This window comes from Lytechinus variegatus, chromosome 2 (assembly GCF_018143015.1).
Source record: "Lytechinus variegatus isolate NC3 chromosome 2, Lvar_3.0, whole genome shotgun sequence".
NCBI lineage: Eukaryota > Metazoa > Echinodermata > Echinoidea > Temnopleuroida > Toxopneustidae > Lytechinus > Lytechinus variegatus.
The window spans coordinates 47457906-47483876 of record NC_054741.1 but is presented as its reverse complement, the minus strand read 5'-3'; the positions used below and the strand labels follow the sequence as shown (position 1 = coordinate 47483876).

Below are 25971 nucleotides of genomic sequence, written 5' to 3'. Positions count from 1 at the left end.
GGTGTGTTTAATGTTTGTTACACAACAGTGTTCTTCGATTCTCTCGAACTCATGTAATAGCCATTGTATGCAAAATAATCATAGATCAGAAAAAAATATTATTTTTTTTAAATATTGTACTTTCGCGTAATTAGCTTATAGTGTAGGCAGGTGTGGGTGTATATCATGTGTGAATCTAAGTGTCTATGAAGCCGAATGTGAGTGTATCAATGGGTTATCCTCAACCAACTCGACTGGAAATGAAAAGTTTGAGCGTTAGTTTCATTTCATAACCATGATAACTGCAACGAATTATGTACTTCCCTATCTTACGCTATTTAATATATTTTGAAGACTTATGTTTAATTCCCCTTGGAGCTGACACACAAGGCATTTGCCAGAGTTAACAAATTTTTCTATCCCCTGAATTTCAAGATCAAATGTATAATGCAATGCCAAAATTATTCACTTCTTATTTTGTTGTGTATTTATTTGGCCAATACAATTATAATGTCAGTATACAGTAATTATGTTATGATGAATAATACAAATTCTTCTCTGAAAAAATATAAAAGTAGTATAAATACAAGAGAAAATGCTTAATTAAGAGCCAAACAATTAAATATGACCTTTGTTCTCACCATATAAGGTTATGTGTTCTAATGATCTATTAACGCTATTACGTACCGAAATTACGCCATTATAAGCAAGCCATAATTATTACAATTTGAAACTCAGTGTGGATGTGGGTGTGTGCGCGCTCGCTTTGGTGTGGGGGTAATTAAGGGTGTGTATATATGGTTGTACTGGGCGTGTGTGTGTGTGTGAGTGAGAGAAAAGGTGTATTTATGCGAAACTGGCTGAAAACGTTTACCATTACTACCTTATTGTGAGCACGAGCATTCAGACAAGAAATAATTCATTCTGCCAGATTACTGCCTCACCTTGGTTGAGCCCATCACAGAGTGGATAGACGATAACTCAGCTGAAAAACTTGTCCGTGTTTGCCAAAACAAGAAAGAAGATTGTGCTCTCATAGTGCTAGGTGGAATACACAAATCAATCATACTTATTCATTCATTTACCAAGTACGTTCCTTATTCGAAACGATTTCTACGTGGAAATCTATTAGATTAAAAGTCAAATTCACCCCAGAAAAAAATGTTGATTTGAATAAATAGATAAAAATCAACTAGCATGATGCTTAAAATTTCTTAAAATCGGTTGTAAAATAAGACTGTTAATACATTTAAAAGTTTCGCCTATTTTACACAAAACAGTTAGTAATTATGCACAACTCATTGAAATGCAAATGAGACAGTCGATGGTGTCCGTCACTCACTAATTTTTTGTGTTTTATTGTTTAAATTTTTACAGATTTGAATAAGGATTAACTTGACTGAACCATACAATATTAAAACAATGCTAATTCCACATGTTCAGGAGGGAATCAATATTTGTTTCACCTGAGGAGAAAATGATACTAGTGAGTGGATGACGTCATCAGTCACCTCATTCGCATACCGACCAGGATATGCATATAACTGTTTCGTGGATTTTTAAGGCCATCGCACTCCTTACGACTGTTCGCGATCCGATTCTGGAACAAATCGCATTTTGCTAATTTCATGAAAATATGAATTGAACATATCATTTTATTTGAGGTTTAAATCAATTGAACAAATACTAACATAACCATTTTGAAAGATTGCAAGCCTTTATTTTGGAGTAAAGGCCAATTTAGTTTCAAATCGTAGCCAATCGTACGACTGCTATGACGTCATTACGACTATAAATATTAAATTTGTTTTTATTCTAAGGATGATAGCATAGTCACAGATTTAAACATAGGTATTCGTACGATGATTTCGAACATTGTCGGTAAGATATTCCAAGTCTACTACGTTTTATTCCAAATTCGGGTCGCAGAGCAATCGTAAGGTGTGTGGTCGCCGAAACTTTAAAGCGTCATAACCTTTTTATTTTGCATCCAATTTTGATGAAATTTTCAATGTTATACTTGTTGGATTTTTCTATTTTTTTTTATTCAAGTCAACTTTTTGTTGGGGGTGGAACATTCCTTTGAGATATGCGATACTGAGTTAGGATATGAGAAAGCATTTGGTCGGACATGACTGTCAGATCCATATTAAATGCATCCAGATCGAGCGAGCTCTCTACGAGCCTTCGGGGCTTTCTTATATACATACTTGTACTCTCCTCCTTCAATTCCCGGGCGAAAGTAATATCTGTAAGTGCCTGCTCATTTAGCACCCGACAGGAATTAAACGGTGGCATAAAAAGAATGTGCCTTGCTCTCGCACTTTTCTGTATCAATATATCTCTCCCTAAGAAATCGAATGATACATTAGGCAATACACTCGGGAGGAGAAACGCAAAGAAATAATTTATCAAAGTCACACTCTCAATTAGCTTTTACACGAGTCACGTTCTGGAATCTGGAAGAAACTGCTATACTCAGCATTACAAAGTTCTTGCAAAATGTATTTAAATTGATAAATGAACGAGCATATTTACCATATCATATTGATTGGAGCCATATTAAACAAGTTTCTTCGGGTTTTTTTCTACTCAATAACCATCAATTGACGGGAAACTTGTCTATCCATTGATATACATGTAGAAATCAGAATTAGGGCCATATGCATGGAATTCGCGAGTACCTATTTATTCAGCACCCAATGCATGTGGTGTGCATGTCATATCATCACAAACTGACATCTCAAAACAACATTCAGACATGACAGAGACTCTCATGGTACTGAGGTAATATATATGACAAGAAAGGGAATCGGATAGATTCTTCCCCCAAGGCAACGAAAATCTAAAATCTAGAAGTCCAATGTGAAGATGTTGATCATGGTGGAGCTTGGGTCCTGAAATTGAATTGGGTCGATGGAAAAGAGTGAAAGAAGAACATAAGAGTTTAGGAGAGCGTTTTCACGAACCATTTGCCAAAGTGTTTTCACCGATAGTTATAAGCGAGTGAATCTTTGCATCTGGTTGGCTGAGATACATATATATAGTTTTCAACGAAAATAACTGATGCTGAATATCGAGCTTACCCAAGAGCGTAGCAAGCAAAAAGATGTCAGATCAATAATTTAGAACCCAATCATAATTAATATCATTTGTATTTGGTAGCAACCATAGCACAGGAGCTATTATGTTGATAAAAGGTTCCGTAATACGATAGTCTATCCACTTGCATAATCTTAATTTTGTGAAAACCTTCTTTTTTGTAGATTGTGTAGTGCAGGCCGATCACTAAATATTCATGTATTTATGCATGTAATTTGGTATCTTCTTCTTGTTTTTTTTTCCAAAATACTTCGTCGATTTTGATAAATTAGGGCCTATTTCAATTTTGTTATTCATGTTGATGATCATGATTAGATTTGTTGTGTCACTTGTTTGATTATTTTAATGAAATAAAACAGATATGAATTGCAATCATTTGTTAACTAATATAATCATGATCATTATTATTAAGTATATCATTGTGATATTATCATGCCTTTTGAAATATGACTCTTATGCAAATCAGAAAGTTCAATAAACATTACATACCAGCATTATGTTATATGGTAATTGAAAAGCGACTCAAGGTAATATAACAGTAGAATGGAGTTTCCAAGGGAGTAAAATCGTCAAGAGGGAACATGAATTATATGGTGCCCCTTCACGACTTCACAGTGTTCACGATAATAATTGATATCGCCCGCATATTTCTGGTAATCAAAAGAACATTATTTTCAAGTCCCCTTAATCTAATTCAAGAGTATTGAATGAATGAAATAGAAACAATGAAACACAATCATTAAACAATTCATGGGTACATTGACCTTCGAGATGGTGACTATAATTTTTATGACACGATTCTTCCTATGACACTGTAATATCCTCTGCAGTGGCAATGAGGGGGGGGGGGGCAATTCGTCCGCCCAAAAACTTGACAAGCAAAAAAAAAAAAAAGCCGGTCTTCAAGTACAAAAGAGGGGGTGGCTCGTCAGGGATCAGTTGTGACTCGTCAGGGGGGCAGGGGTACGCCCCTTGCATGAGTTGTTACTCGTCAGGGGGCGGTCTGGCCCCCCTTATGTACGCTAGTGATCCTCTGCCATCTCTAATCCTCTAAAGTGGAAATCATTTAAATGTTTGATAAAGATACGATTCTTCCTATGACCCTATAATATCTTCCGCCATCTTTAATCCTCAAGTGGAAATCATTTAAATGTTTAATAAAGATACTGATTAAATAATCATATACATAACTAAAAATTAACAGTTTCATATATTGAAATAAACTTGTATATATTTTGAGAGCACGGTTAAAATAAATGGCAGAAAGAGTGATTCACACAAATATTTTTTGTAGTAAAATCTGCATATGCTAGGCAAAGTTTTTCACATCTTAATTTGAAACGGTTTAAAGGGGAACAAAGAAAAATCAGACGAGCAATACACTTAAATTTTTTATTTGAGTCGAACAAGGAGTAACAACATGACGTTTTAAAGATTTTCATTTTGAATCGGGATACAGTTTTTTTGCTTGTAAATTTTTTCTTCCAAACCAGCACCCCCTATGAAGAAATCGTTCCCAAAGGCCCTGAATAGATAATAGAAATAGGTAATACATCAACCCCATCCGCAGCGTTGTAACCACATGAATATTAATGTTTGTGATATATTAAGGAGTAATTAGAGCGTAGAAAATTGTAGGGCATGTGATGATTGTTAACTAAATCATCATGACGGAATTATGAGCACTGAAGTGCGCAGAAATCAAATCGAGTGGTCCAAGCAAGTTTGGTAACTCGTCGGACCTTGGTGACCACTTAGGTTATAAATTTTAAAGACAATTAGGAATCCTGTCGTATGGTCCAATGAATCATGGACTTGGGATGAATGAATTAACCGCCTCCGCACATCTCAGTTTCCATGGAAACAGCACCCCTAACGTTTCCCACTATCCCATTCCCTTTCTCCTTCCCTAACTATATTAACTTCCCTCTCTTATTCAACTTCGCCCAATTTAACTTTAATTTCGTGTATATAGGCAACCCTCCTTTTCCCTCTCCCCTCTCTTGACTCAATCTTATATTTTCTCTGTCATTATCGCTGATAATGCCGATATTCTCAAACTAAAACAAGTACTAGTTAAGGAATGAGATGTGCGTAAAGAATTGGATACGAATCATACTCGAAACACTGCCTCATAATTATACACTAATTAAAAGGTGACCTTTTCATGTTAAAGGTTACGAGTTCTCATTAATGTTATCACAAACATACACGATGCAATTTCCTATAGAGGTATCTGGTATCCCAGGGGTCTCAGCGGTGGATCGAGCATTTCATGAAGATAAAGAGGGGGGGGGGGGAGGGCTGTTACATGTGTTTGCCAAATCAATTATTTCTTGTCGACATTTTCGCAAAAACTGGACAAAGACAGAGAGAGAGAAAAAAAAGCTTATCACTATTATCAAATGTAAAATACCTGTTAAATTCTGACGAGCAAAAGAAATCAGCAATCCATACAAAGAAAAGGTGTGCACGTTCCGACATTTCCAAGGGGCGGGGGTATCGGATCATCGAGGGACAAGGACACCCCCCTCCAGGAGCCGCCGATGTCATGCCTCAAAACACGGACTTGTCCATGCTCAAAATGCCATTTGAATTTTATGACCAGGGGACCGTTTCATAAAGCTGTTCGTAAGTTAAGAACGACTTTAAGAATGACTGGTGAACCTTTCTTACGCGCTTAACCAAATCGCCAATGAATATACCATTTTCCACAAGAAAGGATCAGTCGTCTTAAAGTTGCTCTTAACTAACGAACAACTTTATGAAACACCCACCTGGTAATTAAGTTTAGTATAACATGTGGGTGTGTCATTTATAATGTAAGATTTACTTATTAGTAAGACGATAATTGAAAGATATTGAATATCGACGGCTAATGTTATAGGCTTGCAATCATTTTCCGGGGGGGGGGGGGTCGCTGATGTGTTATAGACAAGTAAGACGATAATTGAAAGATATTGAATATCGACGGCTAATGTTATAGGCTAGCAATCATTTTTTTTTTTGGGGGGGGGGGTTGCTGATGCGTTATAGACAAGTAAGACGATAATTGAAAGATATTGAATATCGACGGCTAATGTTATAGGCTAGCAATCATTTTTTTTTTTTGGGGGGGGGGTTGCTGATGCGTTATAGACAAGTAAGACGATAATTGAAAGATATTGAATATCGACGGCTAATGTTATAGGCTTGCAATCATTTTCCGGGGGGGGGGGTCGCTGATGTGTTATAGACAAGTAAGACGATAATTGAAAGATATTGAATATCGACGGCTAATGTTATAGGCTTGCAATCATTTTCCGGGGGGGGGGTCGCTGATGTGTTATAGACAAGTAAGACGATAATTGAAAGATATTGAATATCGACGGCTAATGTTATAGGCTAGCAATCATTTTTTTTTTTTTGGGGGGGGGGGTTGCTGATGCGTTATAGACAAGTAAGACGATAATTGAAAGATATTGAATATCGACGGCTAATGTTATAGGCTTGCAATCATTTTCCGGGGGGGGGTCGCTGATGTGTTATAGACAAGTAAGACGATAATTGAAAGATATTGAATATCGACGGCTAATGTTATAGGCTAGCAATCAATTTTTTTTTGGGGGGGTTGCTGATGCGTTATAGACAAGTAAGACGATAATTGAAAGATATTGAATATCGACGGCTAATGTTATAGGCTAGCAATCATTTTCTGGGGGGGGGGGGGTCGCTGATGTGTTATAGACAAATAGATATTGAATATCGACGGCTAATGTTATAGGCTTGCAATCATTTTCCGGGGGGGGGGGGTCGCTGATGTGTTATAGACAAGTAAGACGATAATTGAAAGATATTGAATATCGACGGCTAATGTATATAGGCTTGCAATCATTTTCCGGGGGGGGGGTCGCTGATGTGTTATAGACAAGTAAGACGATAATTGAAAGATATTGAATATCGACGGCTAATGTATATAGGCTAGCAATCATTTTCCGGGGGGGGGGGTCGCTGATGTGTTATAGACAAGTAAGACGATAATTGAAAGATATTGAATATCGACGGCTAATGTATATAGGCTAGCAATCATTTTCTGGGGGGGGGGGTTGCTGATGTGTTATAGACAAGTAAGACGATAATTGAAAGATATTGAATATCGACGGCTAATGTATATAGGCTAGCAATCATTTTCCGGGGGGGGGGGGGGGTTCGCTGATGTGTTATAGACAAGTAAGACGATAATTGAAAGATATTGAATATCGACGGCTAATGTATATAGGCTCGCAATCATTTTCTGGGGGAGTTGCTGATGTGTTATAGACAAGTAAGACGATAATTGAAAGATATTGAATATCGACGGCTAATGTATATAGGCTTGCAATCATTTTCCGGGGGGGGGGGGGGGTCGCTGATGTGTTATAGACAAGTAAGACGATAATTGAAAGATATTGAATATCGACGGCTAATGTATATAGGCTAGCAATCATTTTCCGGGGGGGGGGGTCGCTGATGTGTTATAGACAAGTAAGACGATAATTGAAAGATATTGAATATCGACGGCTAATGTATATAGGCTAGCAATCATTTTCTGGGGGGGGGGGGTTGCTGATGTGTTATAGACAAGTAAGACGATAATTGAAAGATATTGAATATCGACGGCTAATGTATATAGGCTAGCAATCATTTTCCGGGGGGGGGGGGGGTTCGCTGATGTGTTATAGACAAGTAAGACGATAATTGAAAGATATTGAATATCGACGGCTAATGTATATAGGCTCGCAATCATTTTCTGGGGGAGTTGCTGATCTGTTATAGACAAGGATGGATGCACATAGTCTGTCATTTCGAAGTGAAGGGAAGGTGTTTTGTAGGCCAAGTTCACCCCAACTAATGATGATTGTAATAAATGCGAGAGTTGATGAAAAAAAGGAGAAAATATGCACGTCATGTCAATGACTTTGTTTGCGCATTCTCCATGTTTGCAAATACCCGTTTGTGAAAATTTAATGAAATCGTAATAACTTTCCTATTTTACACCCATATTCTAACTAGTTTTTAGTGATACACTTGGGTAATCTTGGCCTCTGAATAATTAAAAAGATAAAGTTTTCTGTCTCTATCATTATATGTTTACTATTATTCTTATGAGAGACCAGCGTATATAACATCGAGGACAGATTATAATAAAACATAAACTGTTTGTCAGAGATATTTTAAATATTTCAGAACTATGCAAATCTTGCGAATTTTCTTGGTATCTGTCTAAAGCCCCTTTCCCAGTTGTACGACCATTTACCATTTGGTCGTGCGACAGGCTGCAACATGCACCAATCGCTAGTCATCTCAGCATAAGATCTCACAGAGGCTTTCACAGTTGCAACAGCTGTCGTACAACAAAAACAACCAGTAAGACCCGTTGCACGAGTAAGTCGCTTATGCTCCTATTGTGCTCGTGCGATCACATGCGAGTGTTGCGCGACTGATTGCATAGCCGTGAGAGTGACGTTAGACAATGCCATTGCTCGTACGTTTGAATGAAACCCGGGAATGAAACCATGCAGTGCGAATGTTCGTGTGATTGATGTGAGGTAGACCAATTCGAACTCAGTCATAGCAATGTAATAGCAGCCATAGCTTTAATTCCGTGGAGTTTATATTACGCCTTTTTTCTAATATTTTCTGCCCTCTCTTTTATTTATTCTTAACTCCTGAACTCCTTAAAACATTTCTCTTCAATTCTTCTTAATTTCTTTTATTATAATTTCCTTAAAAGCTCCTTGATCACTCTACAGAGTGGATTTGACGCAATATCAGTACTATTATTATTATTATCATTATCAACTCCTCTTTTATAACACCGAGGAACAGTCGCATTCATGCGAATGCAACGGTAATGCAATATTGCGATCGGTCTTACAACAGTCTTATGGCCGGACACAGTCGCAAGACTGGTCTCTATTGGTCGCTAGTACATGTGCAAGTGTTGTACGACCTCCAGTCGACTAAATGCGACTACTTAGTTGTGCCACCTCTCGCATCAAGTCGTACAAAGTTGAACAACACTCACACGATGATCTCCAGACCGATGGTATGATCTGATGCGAGTGAATCGATCATATTTGATCGCGTTTGGATTTTGAACATCTCTAAAGTTCAGATGCGACCAGTCACGACCACCTCGAGGTCGTGCGATCGTCTACAACGACTGCGAGTGCTCGCAAGACACCAAGAGATCGATCGTGCAACAACAAGGAAAAACTGTTGCAGGCAGTCGTAAACAGGTCGTTCGTCAATTGTGAAAGGGGCTTAAGACACTCTTTCCCAGCACTAGACACATGCTTCAAGAAACATAATTACATTACTCGGAAAAAGGGGAAGACCCATTGGCTTGAGTGCATGCCTAACACGTTTAATGAGAATTTTGAGGTTATATAAAAGAGCCGTTTTCGAAGGAGTCACAGGGAGGTTAGTTATCTTGTTTTAAGAGCAATGGAGTGCGTCTCTATTATTGTAACCTTTCGCTGTGTTTTAATTGCAGGAGCCTTACAAAAGAGCGTGGACACTCACTCTGCACGTGACTGACTCTTTAACCATTTCTTGTTCTTTATCTTTGTCCTTTTAATGAACCATGGTTCTTGTAACACAATAAAAACAACAAAGCTATTATTATAGGCATTAATTTGATTTTCTTTTACGTGGAGAAGTAAAATGTTACAAGGGAGGACTATCCGCAAATCATACACACATAAAAATAATTAGGATTTCATGTAATAACATAAGAAAAAGGAATTAGTGTCATAACATCATCAGCCTACCAATGAATATTGATCCCTGACTTTGCTTGCTGTAAACCCCAATTAATGAGTAACTAAGAAATTGAATACAACATCGCTAAAAAGAAAGGTAAACTTTCTGCTCATTTTCGTAAATTGAGGTTTGATTTTTGAATATTCTATACGTCTATACTCTTCATGCACAGTAGAAAATATTAATTAATAAGTTTGGTCCTAATTCTCTTTATTTCTTTGTAATTTTGTGTTGAATGATTATGTTATATTCTTAATAATGGGGGCGTCGTGGTCTAGTATTAACGAATCTCGTCTTTCAATCTGAGGGACGTGAGTTCGAATCCCAACTATGACGTCTATTCCTTCAGCAAGAAATTTACCTACGTTGTGATGCAATCCACCCAGGTGAGATGAATGGGTACCAGGCATGACTAATTCCTTGAAGTTTACTCTTTTTATTCAAATATAAATTGTTTTTAGCCCGGAGTATCAAATGAAACTCGTATTTGATTTTTTGGAGTCGCGTTTATACAAATGTACGTATCTCCTTGTCAACTGGTCCTAACCAGGGGCCGTAACACAATTTACACAAAGCATATATAATAGCGATCATCATGGAACATTTTTAAAAGATTGATTGCATTGACTATAATGTATGGCTAACTGTGAAAATCAAGAGTACGATTTTACTATAAATTCCACTGATTTAAAATGAATCCAGGGGACCGTTTCATCAACATTTTTGTCTGACAAGTTGTCAGATCTGACATCTTTCCTTGGTTCTGATTGGCTGAGAGGCACTGTTACTATAGTAACTGTCGGATAAAATGGGACTTGTCGGATAAAACGTCAGACAAGTCCTTTCATGAAACGCTCCCCAGATCGGCTGTGAATAGTGACCAGCCGAATTTTGGATTGATTTTAAATCTTAAGGATTAACTTTTATATCTCAAAAGATTTAAATTCGAATCTTTTAGATTTATATCTAAATCAACAAGGTTTAAATTTCAATCAAATATTCGGCTGGTCACTATTCGCAGCCGATCTGGATTTACTTTAAATCCTTGGAATTTAGAATGTAATTGCTGACCTTTTGTTTTTACGTGGCACAGGTCATTGTTGAGCCGGTTCAAAGCTAATCGTTAAAATAATACAATTTCATATCCTGTGACAAATGAATGACCTTTCGACAAGTGACAAATAGAGTTTGAATATCTGTATCGCCGCCTGCTGTTAGTGGAGTTGCCGTGGCCGAGTGGTCTAAGGCGCCTGGCTATACATGGAAAGTCCAGGGTTCGATCCCCGGCCGCGGCACCTATGCCCGTGAGCAAGGCATTTAATCTACAATAATGCTCTTATATCCTGCTTTCAAATAAATGGAAATGCTATATGCATTATTGGTAACTATGTGTCTACTTGGTAAAAAAAATTGCATATCCTGTGACAAATGAATGACATTTCGTAAAGTGACAAGTAAGAGTTTGAATATCTGTATCGTCGCCCGCTGTTAGTAACAAATATACGTCGTGCATTGAAAAGGGATTTAAGTTTTCATTTAATTTTATGCGAAACATATAAATCAGAGGCAATTTGTTTTCACATGACTTGAGATAACAACTTATTAGAGGTTGAATGAATGAATACCCTTTTTTAAGTTTCTGTGACTATGGGTCATCTATGACTAATTATTATACTAAAAATAACTCCAGGCGGTTTATTTTCACATTATTTAAGAGTCAGTGTTAAATGAGGTTATATATAAACAAAAAAAAAACTTAGATTGGTTCCTCAATGATTTTTTTTTTCAGATTAGAATTGTTTTTATTAACTTTTCAAATTTTATTTAAAGAAAAAAGTTCAAAGAGAAGTTCAAGAGGATTATGAAAATGGGGATGTTAACTGGATCATTTTCAGCAAGATGTGAATATCTCTGACAATATTATTGTTACTGGCGTAGTCGTTTTTTTTTAAGTAGACAAATGTTGACACTGCCTCTCCTGATTAAGATGAAACTAAAGAACAATTGGCAAGATTTCTTTATTTCTTTATATCTCTTTCATCATGTCGAAAGCGCTAGCATGCACTTGGTGAACCAACATCGATTCTGCATATATTTTCCAGAACAATCGTGCTCGATGATGCATGTTCCTATAGATCAAGGTGTCGTTTGAATACTAATTGAATCGTACTGTAAGTGATACAAATATCATCACTGTTTTTATACTTTTGTCGTGAAAAACAACAAATCTTGGTTTCCCTTCTTTGGGAATTCACCCTCTATATATAACGTTGCATTATCCCATTTTCAAGCGTGTTTATGATAAAAGGATAAATAGAGTATGAACAAAGGATGAATACAACTTACCAAGAATTTCGTCACTTTGTTTTAATTATCAATGAAAATTACGAATTATGCATGTAAGTAATTATATCATTGATGCTAACTTTCTCAGTTTATTCGAATCCTGCCTTACCGATGATGAATAAACTTTAAAATTATATATCATAAAACCTCTATCACTGTCAAACAATAAAAACAGAGTACCCACCATGATTCTATAATATATATTGATATAAAAAAGAAACTGGGATTTCTTTGGTAGAATTAAACCATATTTCTTGTACTTGGATATGTTTTAAGTTGCGTTTTGCTGCAAGTCAAAGAGCATTCAATTCATAGTTGCACTTGACATCTTACTACAATCTATAGAATTTGCTTCAGTGTATTTATCTCGTTCTCTTCTATGGTATCATTTCTCCCTTATAGCAACTCCCCGATTTCCATTTTCCTTTTATTTATTCAACCTTTTCTGACAGTCAACAAACCCAAAGTTCCTTCTACATGCACCCTCTGACAACTGATTAGGAAATTAACATTTTAATTGTTTATTATGTTTTTATTCTAAAATGTGGGTACAAACGAAATCACTTAAACCACAAGAAGTATTACCGTATTTATAACATCAATCAGCATTATGTTACTTGTAATACCTTTCATTACAAGGGATATTTCAAATAAATTGAGATTAACGGTATTTGGTTAAGTTTGTATCTATCTTTATAAATAATACATATCGGCATCTTTGCATTCTAAATCACCATCATGATATTAAATACCATTTGTACCAAATCCGTATACAGAATTATGAGAATATACCCGTAAGGTATAATTATGGTGCTATATCTCCATGGTATATTTGATGAAACACAATTTAGTTCACGCGCGGATCAAAGAAAAATTTTGATATCTTATTGTACTGTTATGAGAAGATATCCATTTGAAATACTATCGTTCACCGGCAATGAGGATCCGAGTCAAATCTTTTTACAATCTGTTACACTAGAGAGTTAAATTTTCTTGGAGACTAATTATATCACTTTCAGGAAGTGACTTTGAACAACTTTAGTTGTTCTGATATCGTTTGGTAAAAAAAAATATGTCAAACAAAATTGATTCGTTTTTCGTGACCTCTTCTGAATCGGCCTCTTTTAAAGACAGGTTCGATCGATGAATTCAATCGTCTCTATATATTCCCTGCAGGTTAAAGAGGTCAATTTAGGATAAACATATGCTTCTTTCATTTTCTGGCAGGAATCAAACAAAGTGAAAATAATACTTTTAATTTGAAAATAATTTTTTGTTAGTTTCTTTAATCCATCTCTGACTCAGTATCGCAGAGTATGTTATTATTTTATTTCTGTTGGTCTAACTCTATGTCTCTCTCTACCCCCCCCCCCCCCCCATCACTCCCATCCTCTCCCCCTTCTCTATGACTCCTTCGCCCTTTCTTTCTCTGCCCCCGGAGGTTTACACCTCTGTAGACTTCATGCTTCTCCCAAAATTACCACCAATTGTTTTTCACATCATCACCCCCAACGATAAGACGATGATCATCCTATTTTTCATACAGCCAGTACTCGCATTTTAGTGTGAATAAATAAATAAATAAATTTCAAACAATTGTTAGAAATTGTAGTGTGATGTTAGGGAGAGATATCATTGTTTGTTTGCGTCTGTTTTTGCATGCCATGCAAATTTATTTATTTATTTATTCACACTAAAATACAAATACTGCGAGCGCAATCGAAATCACTTAAGCCGCAAGATACATATACTTGTAATACCTTTCATTACAAGTGATATTTCAAATGAATTAAGATCAAGTCCTCCGGATGTTATCTACACATTCATCATTACATACTGGCAACCAAGTGCACATGCAATCAGATGGCCATCCGCCTACGTCATTGTCTCAAGAAAGTGTTACCCTAACAAAAACCACGCTAAATGGCAGGACGGTTAGGACAATGAAATGTGATTTTTTTTTTCTGAGAATGACACACAACAGTTATTTTCCTTTTCCAGATATTACACACACGGCCCGAAGCGCCCTCCTACACCGTCATAATATATTTCACCATCACCTCAATGTACATCGAAAGGACAGTCAACCCTCAATCTCATGGCGAAACCTAAAACCTCGGCCAAAGACAGTCGAAGGATTCCACGAATGCTGGAATAAAGATGATTCGTCCGGTGATATATCAGGTTCGCCATCCATGTCTGCTCTATAATCAACCAAAGAAACGTTATAGCTTTAGAAACATGCGCTCTACTCGGCCCTTTCCTATATCAATATTGCCCTGTTGCTCTAAATTACTAATGAAATTAGAAATTTAATTGGGGAAATTGAAGAAAGGGATCGAGCTATACCTGGAACACGAAGTGTCATGTCTCCAAAGGGATATTGTCTATTTGATGGCAATCTTCAAGGTATTCTTCAAACTATTGTTGGATAAAAAGTGAGAAAAAATGGTGAATCTTCCGGTGTGATAACAAGGATGTCACCATCTAACCTTTATAGTGAATTTGCTGATCGTAAACGATTTCGAAGCATTTCATTTCATGTTGTTTCAGCACGTCCAAACGCTAAAGGGGGCAATGACTTCATTCTCTGTAAGTCTGTCGATTAATACGTCGTGTGATAAAGAATATGTAGTGATGTAGCAATTCTTTTATTTTCATTTTTGACAGATAACCGTAATTTCAGTATACCTGGAAATTATAAAGACATCAAAAGTATGCCTCTTCCGACATTCCGGGAATACCAAAATTCTCCGAAGTTCATCGACCACAGTCACTGCAAAATGTGTTCAGTCCTTTGAACTCATAATTGATTTTCTTACTAGGCACTCCGTAGTGCTTAGGAAATCTAAGTACACGTAATTCTTTTAATAAAAGTTGTAATTGAAATTTTTATGATTGTTTCAGAGCATTAATGACAGAGACTGGATGTCCGTTCTGTGAAACAGATGCCATCAATTCTTAGAGTGTTGATGTTTGAGAGTGTAATGAAAACAAATCGTTATCTCATTCTGAGAAGTACTGATCTCTCTCAAGGGGAGATTGGTCTAGATGCTCATCAGCAGTTACCAATCATTCTCATTTCATTTCACCAAGTCTTATTTCTTCTTGCAGGTTTATACGGCACCTCGGAGGATTGCCTTCCGACTCACTCCATCCTCCTTCTTTCTCTTTCCCTCTGCTCCCTCTCTTTCTCGTACTCGTTCCCCTCTTTCTTACTATCTACAGTAACATTTCCTTTTCTCTCTTCCGCCTATCTCTATCGACTGCTACAGTCACATAGGCGAGACCACTGGCGTAGAGAGAGGGGACCCCCCCCCCAAAAAAAAAAGCCGCAAAATGTTTTACTATCAAGAAAACAAAAGGTTAAAAAAAAGGAAAGGGAAAGAGCAAAAAAATTATCCTTCCCTAAATATCATGCAAAAAAATATCCAAAATAGATTGTGTATTAAGAAGTCATGATTTTGGCTGGCACGCATCTTTTTTTTAAACAAAATTTTGCTCTATCTCCCTAAACTTAGCTCCCTCAAAATTTTGGTCTCACTATAGGCCACTCTGCAAACCTGACTCCCGATCGACAAAAGCCATTGCGATAATATCTATCGATACTGAGTCAATGTCGTTGGTATAACGGAAGTATAAATCTTTCTCCTTCTTTTTCCCCTTTAATCTCTGTAATGTTCTCTGTCCTTTATCATAAACACTTTTTACATTCATGTTTATCTTTACACCAATGTCACTGGCCTCGTCGTTGTTGCTAAGATGGTAAAGGATCATATATCATTCTCTAACGTGTCTAAAATGCTGATTAGAAAATGTAGGTGTTGAGACAGTGCTTTCGGTTAAGAGCATAAAACGGAACCTAAAACAATATATCATGTAACTGTAAACTCTGTCATTACTCAACATGCCAAACAACAGTATGAGGGTGCATTATTTTATTAGAATACAGCCACTGAAAGCCTTGATGCTCATACTTTTGCAATAACATTCCCACTTCACTTTGACTCATAGAAGCCATTGACACTGTTAAAAGACAGCCGTCATTCATTCATTCATTAAAGTTTAGATAATTGAGTTCTTTCCTGAATGTTCCTTAGTTTAATTTTCTAGGTTTATTCATATTAGTGTGAAGTCCTTGATGCAATATTGAGCGTTCGAAACACTGCGGAGGCAAATAGGGCAGTTTGTTCAGAACAAAAATCACTCTTCGCATGCTCAGTCCACAAATATGACATTGATATTATACCCGAATTTAAATACCCATCGCATGGCCATTACTTCGTACACAAGTAGCACTCGAACAGCAAATAACGTGCACTTTACAATGAACAGGGCCTACAAAATGAATGCAAAGTCGATTTTTTCACGGCCTCAAGGCTTTGAATCATATTTCACATAAACATCAGATATTATAAGACGGTTAATCTGATATAAAAAGGATATATTTAATGTAGATCACATAAGCTATTTAGAGCTCTTGCAACGCAGAATATTAACATACATATAGTTAACACACTGCATTTCACAATTTTAATTGTCATCATTATAATTATTTTTATTTTATCATTACGATTCGATCTTAATCATCGTTATCATTATTATGTGTAAAGCATGATAATCATTAAGATTATCTTCATCTAAATCCACCAGTAACTTGGCGCAGTGTTTTGAATACTTTATATTAATGATAGTTTAAGATATCCACTGAATTACGGTTACCTTGAGTTTCTATAACATGTTACCATCTACAGTAGATTGTATAATGATATCAACACGATAAACATGGGAAACATGGGTCCTCAATAGCTATAATAATATTGTTGAAGAGACAAACCTCGGTTGCTTGTTTTATTCTGCTTTTAACTCGATCATAATGCTTCCAGTATCTTTTTCACTGTCCTACCAATGTCGACGCTCACGAGCCATCTCATTATTCTGTCCGCTATCATCCGCTCTCATCCATATCCAGGAACCGTTGATATCTTGTCTGTGTCTGTGTCTCTCAACCCATTCCTGCCTCTTAAAGGTCAAGTCCACCCCAACAAGAAGTTGATTTGAATAAAAAGAAAAGATATCCAACAAGCATAGCACTAAAAATTTCATCAAAATCGGATGAAAAATAAGAAAGTTATGACATTTTAAAGTTTCGCTTAATTTCACAAAACAGTTATTATGCACATCCTGGCTGGTATGCAAATAAGGAGACTACGACGTCACCCGCTCACTATTTTTATTGTATTTTTTTATATGAAATATTCTAATTTTTTCCTGATTGTCAAGTGATACAACGATTATTTCCTCCCTGAACATGTAGAATTAGCATTTTTTAATATTATATGGTTCAGTCAAGTTGGTCCTTATTGTCAAAAAATGAAATATTGTATAATTCAAACAATAAAAAAACAAATGAAATAGTGAGTGATGGACATCATCGACTGACTCATCTAGTTGTGCATATCCCTGCATGTTTTGTGAAAAATAAGCAACATTTTAAAATGTCAGAACTTTCTTATTTTACTTCCGATTTTGATGAAATTTTCAGCACTATGCAAGCTTGATTTTTCTCTATTTATTCAAATTAGCATTTTCCTGGGGTGGACTTGACCTTTAACATCAGTCATTTTCTCTCTCTCTCTCTATTTTTGTTACATTATCTACCCCATAGTATGTTTTCTTCCCCTCTCCTCACTCTTTCTCTATTGTATCCCTTTCTTCACAACCCCCACCACCCCCAATCGCTTTAATCATCCTTTCCTCTCACCTTCTCTCTTTGATGTTATAAAAGAATCCCCCTATTTAATGTTTTTCTTTGCAATCCTGTTCTTGAAAACACACACTATTTTGTCCGTCTTAATTTTACGGGATCATTATTTAATGAAGATTCCCCCTATCTTCTGATTATATCCGGTGTCTCATTATTCCCTCTCCCATTTAAGCAAAACAAGTCCATTACATTGTTCAACATAATGTTGGCAGTATTGTAGTGCTAACTGTTCAAATCTGACAGCGATTTTCATAAATTACAAGAAGCTGATTATTTTTGCTATCATTGCCTGAATGATTACCAATAATTGTCCCAATTCTTCGAAATAATCTCGCCAGTATCCTGGATCCGATAAACTTTAAACACCATGGTTATACAAAAAAAGTCTGCACATTGACAACTTTAAAATGCGACAGATAATACCTCTCGACCTATGCGACGACCTGATTCTCTGGTTCCAAGTTAATATGTAACTACACCATCTAAAAATCGAGGTTATATCCGGAAAGATTTGACGCCTCCAGGGTAAAATGAGCGCTCTCATTCGTTTTAAGCGAAGAGAGACCTCCTCCAAATCATCATTCGGTTTTGTTGAAAGTACTTCCAAAAAACATCAATCGATAGCTTCCAGGAATACAGTATAACAAAAATGTTCGATAATTTTTATCGGAAATAATAGGCCTTAAATAAAAAGCAGGCCTCTCCAAAAAGACTTGAACTTATAGGAGATTGCGATGAAGAGTTTCATTTCCCATGTGGTAAAAAATGGGGATTTCATATTGGTGTTACGAATGATTTTTGCTATAACATGTTGACATCTACTCTAGATCGTAAGCCTACGATAAGGGAGGAGTTACATGCAAGTGGATTGATATATATAATCTTCATTCTTTATTGCCGATTTAAGCTCAGTGGCCTATCATACTTCGTGTACAGATTTCATTGCACTCTGTGTTAAAAAAAAAACAAAGTCTGATAGCACTAGGGCCTATGGTGTTTATTTGCAGTAAACACCAATAAAGAACGCATGGTCATAATAATCTTTAAACAAGAATTTCAACATTTAAAATACATTTCTGACTATTTTGTGGAATACATGGCCATATACGCAGCAGGGGGTAGTTGCCCCCCCCCCCCCCGAAATTGTGAAAACTTTTTTCTGCTGAAAATTTTCACAAAATTCATCAAAAGTATTTTTTCAAAATTTTTCAAAAAATCAAAAGCGAGGGAACAAAGCGACCGAGCTTGTTTTCGAGGCGCTTTTGCCCTTTTAAAAGAAGTATCAAATGATTTTTGGTGAATTTTGTGAAAATTGTCACCAAATTCCTGGCCACGTTTACGAATGTGCAGTTGGCCTTTTCCTTTTTGGACTCGACGTCTTGGCTAGAGAATGCTGTTTATTCCTATTACATGTCTCTTACCAGAGGTTAACCATTCAAGCACCTATGGTGAATGTTTATTTGATACTCTGTTTGATAATTAAAAGTGTCCAAGTACTAGTTGGCTTGATATGGAATAACACGTTCCCTTCCACAAGTTCTACATCGGTAGATCCTGTCATTCCAATCACGAGCACGACGTCGAGATTTGTATTTGCATGAGATTTCAGACCGTATTTTGTTTTAAAACACGACAGGCGCCGCACATTTTCCAAGAAAATCATTCTAGTTTGTTGGAGAGAAGTAGATGAAAGATAGGAGGGAAATAAAGATATCTAAAATTGAGATTCACAGAACAGGAAATAGTAGATATAGATCTGCGAGTTTCTTTGAGCGGGCGTGTCTGAGTACTGGGGCCCGTTGCATAAAACTTTTTACCTGAGAAAACTCAGATTGTTTTTACCGGAGTTTTTGCCCTGTGTTAAAGTCAATGGCAGAAATCAAACTAACCTTAGTTTTCAGTTTTTACCCGAGTTTTCTCAGGTAAAAAGTTTTATGCAACAGGCCCCTGGTGTGTGTTGTGTGATACAGAAACAGGTGGAATAAGCAAAAGGGAGAGAAAAAAATACTGACAAACTGAAAACGAGAGAGAGGGAGAGAGAGAGAGAAGGGGGGCAGGGAGAAAGGGGAACATAAACTGTATTGATATTATCTTGATTCCCCCTTGAAATTATGTATTGAGCTTCGTGGATCTTCTGTACAACTGAATTGTGACTGATATCATTTTGAATATGTGAAGCTTGTCAAGCTTTTATAACTTTTTTATTTGTGAAATAACGAAATCTTAGAAAAAGAATGACAGACATTTTATTTTGCTTTTTGGGAGACTTCTTAAAAAATGAGAATACTGATCTGTGTACTTAGACTGCCGTTAAATTGAATATAAAAACTTCTTAAGTATATTATTTATTAATTTAGATATGTTATTCTCGATTTTTACGATCTTGTTTCCATGGTAATATTTGGTTGTTTACGTTTTCATTTTCAAGATCTTTAAGATCTTCAATGCGTCATGAAGTAAGATATTTTCAGAATCTATGTCGTGTCAATTCGTCTAATGATGGTTTATTCATCACTTTCAAACTATAGATGATTATAGCCCATAGGAGATTTATTTTCAGAGGAAGAACATCGTGTGGATTATTAGTTTATGAATACTAGCTATATAAAGACGTCGGGATGAATTCTTAACTGATAAATTTCTAAAAGGAAATAGACTCACAGGATTGAATGGAATATTATCTAAAGATAGATAGAGAGAATCAAGAGAAGAAATATTTGAGAGAGGGGGATGTAAAAGAGAAACGTAGAGAGGGAGGAGAGATGGGAAGAGGTAAGGGGGAGGGTAGAAAGAGCGAATGGGACAAGCAGGCGAAAAGAGAGATAAGAGAACCAACTACTTAATTCCTGACCAGAGGGAAGGATCAGGTCCTGATTAAAAGCTGAACAGTATTATCATTCTACACTCTATTCAATTCCACGGGATGTTTCCTTTCCACAATGTGCTCTTGTATAATGTTTATTTCTGTCTGTATATGTTCAGGCCATTGATGATCAAATAAGCCGTCGAGGTTCATGGATTACAATATTCAAGCGTACACTACTATGTATATTTTCTGTTTATGTTGTTTTAGCTCAATTGCTTTACCAACAAACAATAGATGAATCTCTCGCTGAATGAACGGATCAATCAATAATTAGTCTATCAATCGATCAATAAGGCAACTAACCAATCGGCATATCAACCTTTCAGTCAACCTTTTCCACCAATCATCAATCAACCCATCCACCACTCACTTACTCACTCTCTCACTCACTTACTCACACACTCAGTCACTTACTCACACACTCACTCACTTACTCACACACTCACTCACACACTCACTCACTCACACACACACACACACTCACTCACTAACTCACTCACTCACTCACTTACACACTCACATACTTATTCACTTACTAACGCACTCATTTCACTCATTAATTACTCAGTGACTCTTTCACTAACTCACTCAAACACTCTCAGTTACTCACGCTCCCACTCACGCACTCTATAACTCATTTACTTACTTACTCATTGACTCATTTACTGACTGTCTGACTGACTCACTCACTTACTAACTCATTCACTCAAGCAACCAAGCAAGCAACCAAACAACCAACCAACCAACCAATCAAGACTTATCTATCAGTCATTTTTTTACAATTCAACCAGCAATCCATCCATCAATCAATCCATCACTCACTCACGTACTCTCTCATTCATTCATTCATTCACTCACTCACTCACTCAATCAATCAATCAATCAAACAATCAATCAATCAATCGATCGATCAATCAATAAAACAACCAATCTATCTTTCTATATCTATCCCTATCTATCTATCTATCTATTTATCTATCTATCTATATATCTATTTATCCCTCTCTATCTATCTATCTATCTATCTATATATCTATCTATCTATCCCTCTCTATCTATCTATCTATCTATCTACATCAGTTAATATATTCAAATAATTTGTTCTTTTCACTTTTAATTCACACCAACCGATATCCGTGACTAGACATGTTAAATCTGTAGACTAGAACGATATCATTATAAAGAGGCATATCTAAAGCTTTTCGTTATTGTATTATAATAGTAATTCTGTTCTCTGAATAGTACCAAAATTTTAAGATATTATGTTCTTTAAACAGATTATTGTTAATATACATTAATGAAAGTGGTCATTATAGCTATCAACGTTTAATGCGATCCGCACCCATCGTTATAACTTATAATTTCATTTTCAATTTTCTTTCTCGATAGGTTTAAAAAGATGCACAATGTAATCAACTACTCATTTGCCAACCTTGCTTTAGCTGATCTTCTTGGCCTTCTTATTGATGCTGTTCCAGCCATTGTTTTGACATTAAAAAGTTATTCACTGAGTGATCCAGGCTGCAGGATGTTACTCTATCTACCATGGGTGAGTTTTATCGGAGAAATATATAGTCACATTTTTGTGTTTTTGCTTGTTGTAATATTTATTCATTTTGTTTGTTTGTCGCTTTTTATTTGTTCGTTCATGCTGAGAGACCGTCTGTCTTGCACATATTTTCCCGATGACCATGATGACAGGTAAGAACGAAAGGTCAGTGCGGTGTGTGTGTGTGAGAGAGAGAGAGAGGGTGTGCGAGTGTGTGAGTATGAGGGTGAGTGGGTGGGTGGATGGGGGATCTGGAAACATATGGAATTTAGAAGTTGATAACGGATTAACTTCGTCTATAGTACAAAATTTAGATTTTTTTTTTTGGGGGGGGGTTGAAGACTATACAGCTACGAACTGTCTAAAACAGAAAAAGAAGAAAACTGTAAGAAAATGTTCGAAAGAACTAGAAAGAACTTAGAGTAAGGTGGTATGTTTAAAAAAAACTTTGTCTGGATATTCCAAAGTATTAATGTTCACTTACACTTTAAAGCTGAGATGATGCCAGTTTAACACAATGATCAATATAATATGCAATTAGAATCGCAGCAGTAACTCACCGGTGATTCATCTCATATTGGCAGCTCCTTTCTTATACCTCTATTCAATGATGTTGGGCCATACTTGAACTTTACTCTGTAGGCGAAGCGGGCACCCGTTTTTATAATGTGTCAGTAAATTCACGGTTTCCAGGAAAAAAGAGGATATAGAATAGAATCTCTAAAGAAATAGACAATAATTCTGCAACTCCTTAATGTCAATTCATTTTGATTGATAGTTTAATAGTTGTCAAGGTTCAAGCGCTTGGTAAACATAGATGACAGATGTGTCCCTTTCCAGAATAGCTGGGTACAAGCCCGGATGAGAGACAATAACAACAGCTAGAAAGCAAAATATGATGATAAGTATGTAAATGCAGAACAGATTTCGTTTACCGATCTTTGGATTGGTTCTTTTCCACGATTAATTTAACGAATCATTACATTACAGATTGACCCCCTCCCCATGTTTGACCATCTTTAGTCCATTTCCATGCATTCTTAGTGACCAGGGCCTCGTGTCATTAAGAGCCCCCCTTCCATTCTCTAGATTAAGTATTAATGATTAGGATGTATATATTAAGGCAATGCGAGTCAATACACGCACCCACATCGACTCCATGACGTATAAACGTATATTACTGACAATGATCTTCATATATTTTTTTTGTGTATAATAGCATGATAAAGTGATTACCGAGCAACGATAGTAATATATATGTGTGTTAATGCAGTAGTAGTAGTATAGTATTTATCAAAACAAATCAAACACATACAGTGTTACAAAGCACAACATCATAGAACTCAGAATGACAGGTTTGAGACCCCAGTGAAGCACAGCTTGTTGACGGGGCCCCTTTACATATATTAGTGGTGTATCATAAAAAGTAACATATTTACAATGAGTATGACTTAAGAACAAAATGATGTTACAATATAATAAGAGGGGTATGTTATAAAATGATGATGTTTCTGCTTGCCCAGGGTACAAGCCTAAATGAAGCAGGGCGATTCCCTGAGCACCCTACTATTCGGTCCAAAATTGTGAATGCATCAAACACGCTCAAGAAAAAACACCACATCAAGTAAGCAGGCTCCATAAGGAAACCGAAACACCACCCTTTTTTACGCTTGTATAGATACACACAATGTAATCCCCCTGTTTTACACAGATGTACTGCCCCCCCCCCACACACAAGGAGACCTCTCTTAATGAAATCTACATCATGATTTATACATGCATACCGGACTGCAATTTATCGAAAATGGTGTTTTTACACAATATTTTGAATCGAGACAGAGTCAATCTATTTCTAACGCCATGCATGGGGTAAATTATTCCATTCTTTAACACGAACGATTCTAAATGAATTCAAAGTAGTTTGGGTTCTTGCCAGAGGCGTCGATCCGGGGGGGGGGGGCGATCGCCCCTCCAATGAAATATTGGGGTGGCAAACATATCGTTTTGCCCCCCCCCCCACAATAATTCCGCATGTGCAAAAATAAAATAAGATTGTGATGTTACACAGAAATCAGCAAGCGAGATTGAGATACACAATTCGTATTTTATTTAAAATCGTGCTCAAAATGTCCGCTTTTCAGATTGGAATATACAAATTTTCAGCTCGCGCTTCGCGCTCGCATCATTTCTTTAGCAAAAACCCACACTTTTCATGATTATATTGGTGAATAGAATGTCCCGTTTTCAATTCTAAACCTCAAAAGAACCCCCGCTTCGATTTGTAATAATCCTTTGTTGGATATATATCTTGTTCTTTAAAAAAAAAGTCCATTAAACTGTCAATTTTATTTTAGATCGAAAAATCAAAATCTTAATCATTGGCACCAAACAAGCTTAGAATATCAAGCTTTCAGGTTAGAATATAAAGCAATTTCAGCTCGCTCTCGGTACTCGCATTATCTGTGTAGTGATACATGCATCTACCCTCCAAACAGTCCTAAAATTGTACCCTTTTCCTGTTTTCAGGCCAGTATACTAAAAAATTTCAGCTCGCGCTTCGCGCTCGCATTAATTTTGTTGGTGAGATATGTGTCTCTTTCTGATGAGTCTTTCTGATATATATATATATATATATAGGCCTATGTGTGTGGGGGTGAGTTTGTTTGTTTTGTGTGATCGAGCGCCTTTTGAACGTTGATTCATAATTTTCCCCCCCTCCCAATCTGAAAAATGGATCGACTGAATAATGTACATCGTGTTTTGCCTGTATTTGATAACAATTTGTTACTACAAAACCATGCAAAGATTTTACAAATTTCAGTATTAACTGACTGGACTAGAGAATGAATATTCTTGTGAGAAAATAATAAACAAGTATCGTCAGCAAAAATAGAATATGTGAATAGTTGAGATAAATCGATGATATCATTAATGTAAATAAAAAATCAAAGGACCAAGGACAGATCCCTGTGGTATACCACAGTTTACATTACTTAATTGTGATTTGGCGCCATTAATGAAAAACAAATTGTAGTCTATTATCTAGGTACATTCTAAACCAACTTAAGCCTATACCTCGAATGCCCTAATATTCAAGTTTCCTGTTTGTATACTGGAACCACTTTTGCTACTAGTATTTTCAACTTGTTGGGAACTACCCCTTCAAACAACAATGTATTGAATATGTCACAAAGTGGATCTGCAATAATATGAATACAATCTTTAACAATTATATAAAGGAGAAACATCTTCTGAGCGTTAGATGAATTTAAAGCACAGACAAAGTTAACAATCTCATGCACAGATATTGGCCTAAAGAATAAAGAGGATTGGTTATCCTGGTGCAACAGATATTTTTCCAAGGATGTTTGCACAGGGGGAATTTCACTACTGATGCTTGTAGGCATATTAATAAAACACTTATTGAAATATTATGCTTAAAAGGGAGACAAATAAAGCGATATAGACACATTGTAAAAACTGCGGTGTTAAAACTGACACCAATTGGTGTTAATAGAGGACCACACCCTGGGGTGTTAAAATTACACCCTAGAGATTAAACATAACACCAACGAG

General features: G+C 36.3%; 1 protein-coding gene across 1 annotated transcript in view; it reads left to right on the top strand.

Annotated features, from left to right (window-relative positions):
* LOC121408194 (somatostatin receptor type 5-like) overlaps positions 1 to 25971 on the top strand; it is a 48423-nt gene that overhangs the window by 4945 nt on the left and 17507 nt on the right. The window contains exon 2 of the mRNA XM_041599574.1: positions 22236 to 22395. Coding sequence (XP_041455508.1) covers positions 22236 to 22395 — 160 coding nt within the window. The remainder of the gene's footprint in view (positions 1 to 22235; positions 22396 to 25971) is intronic.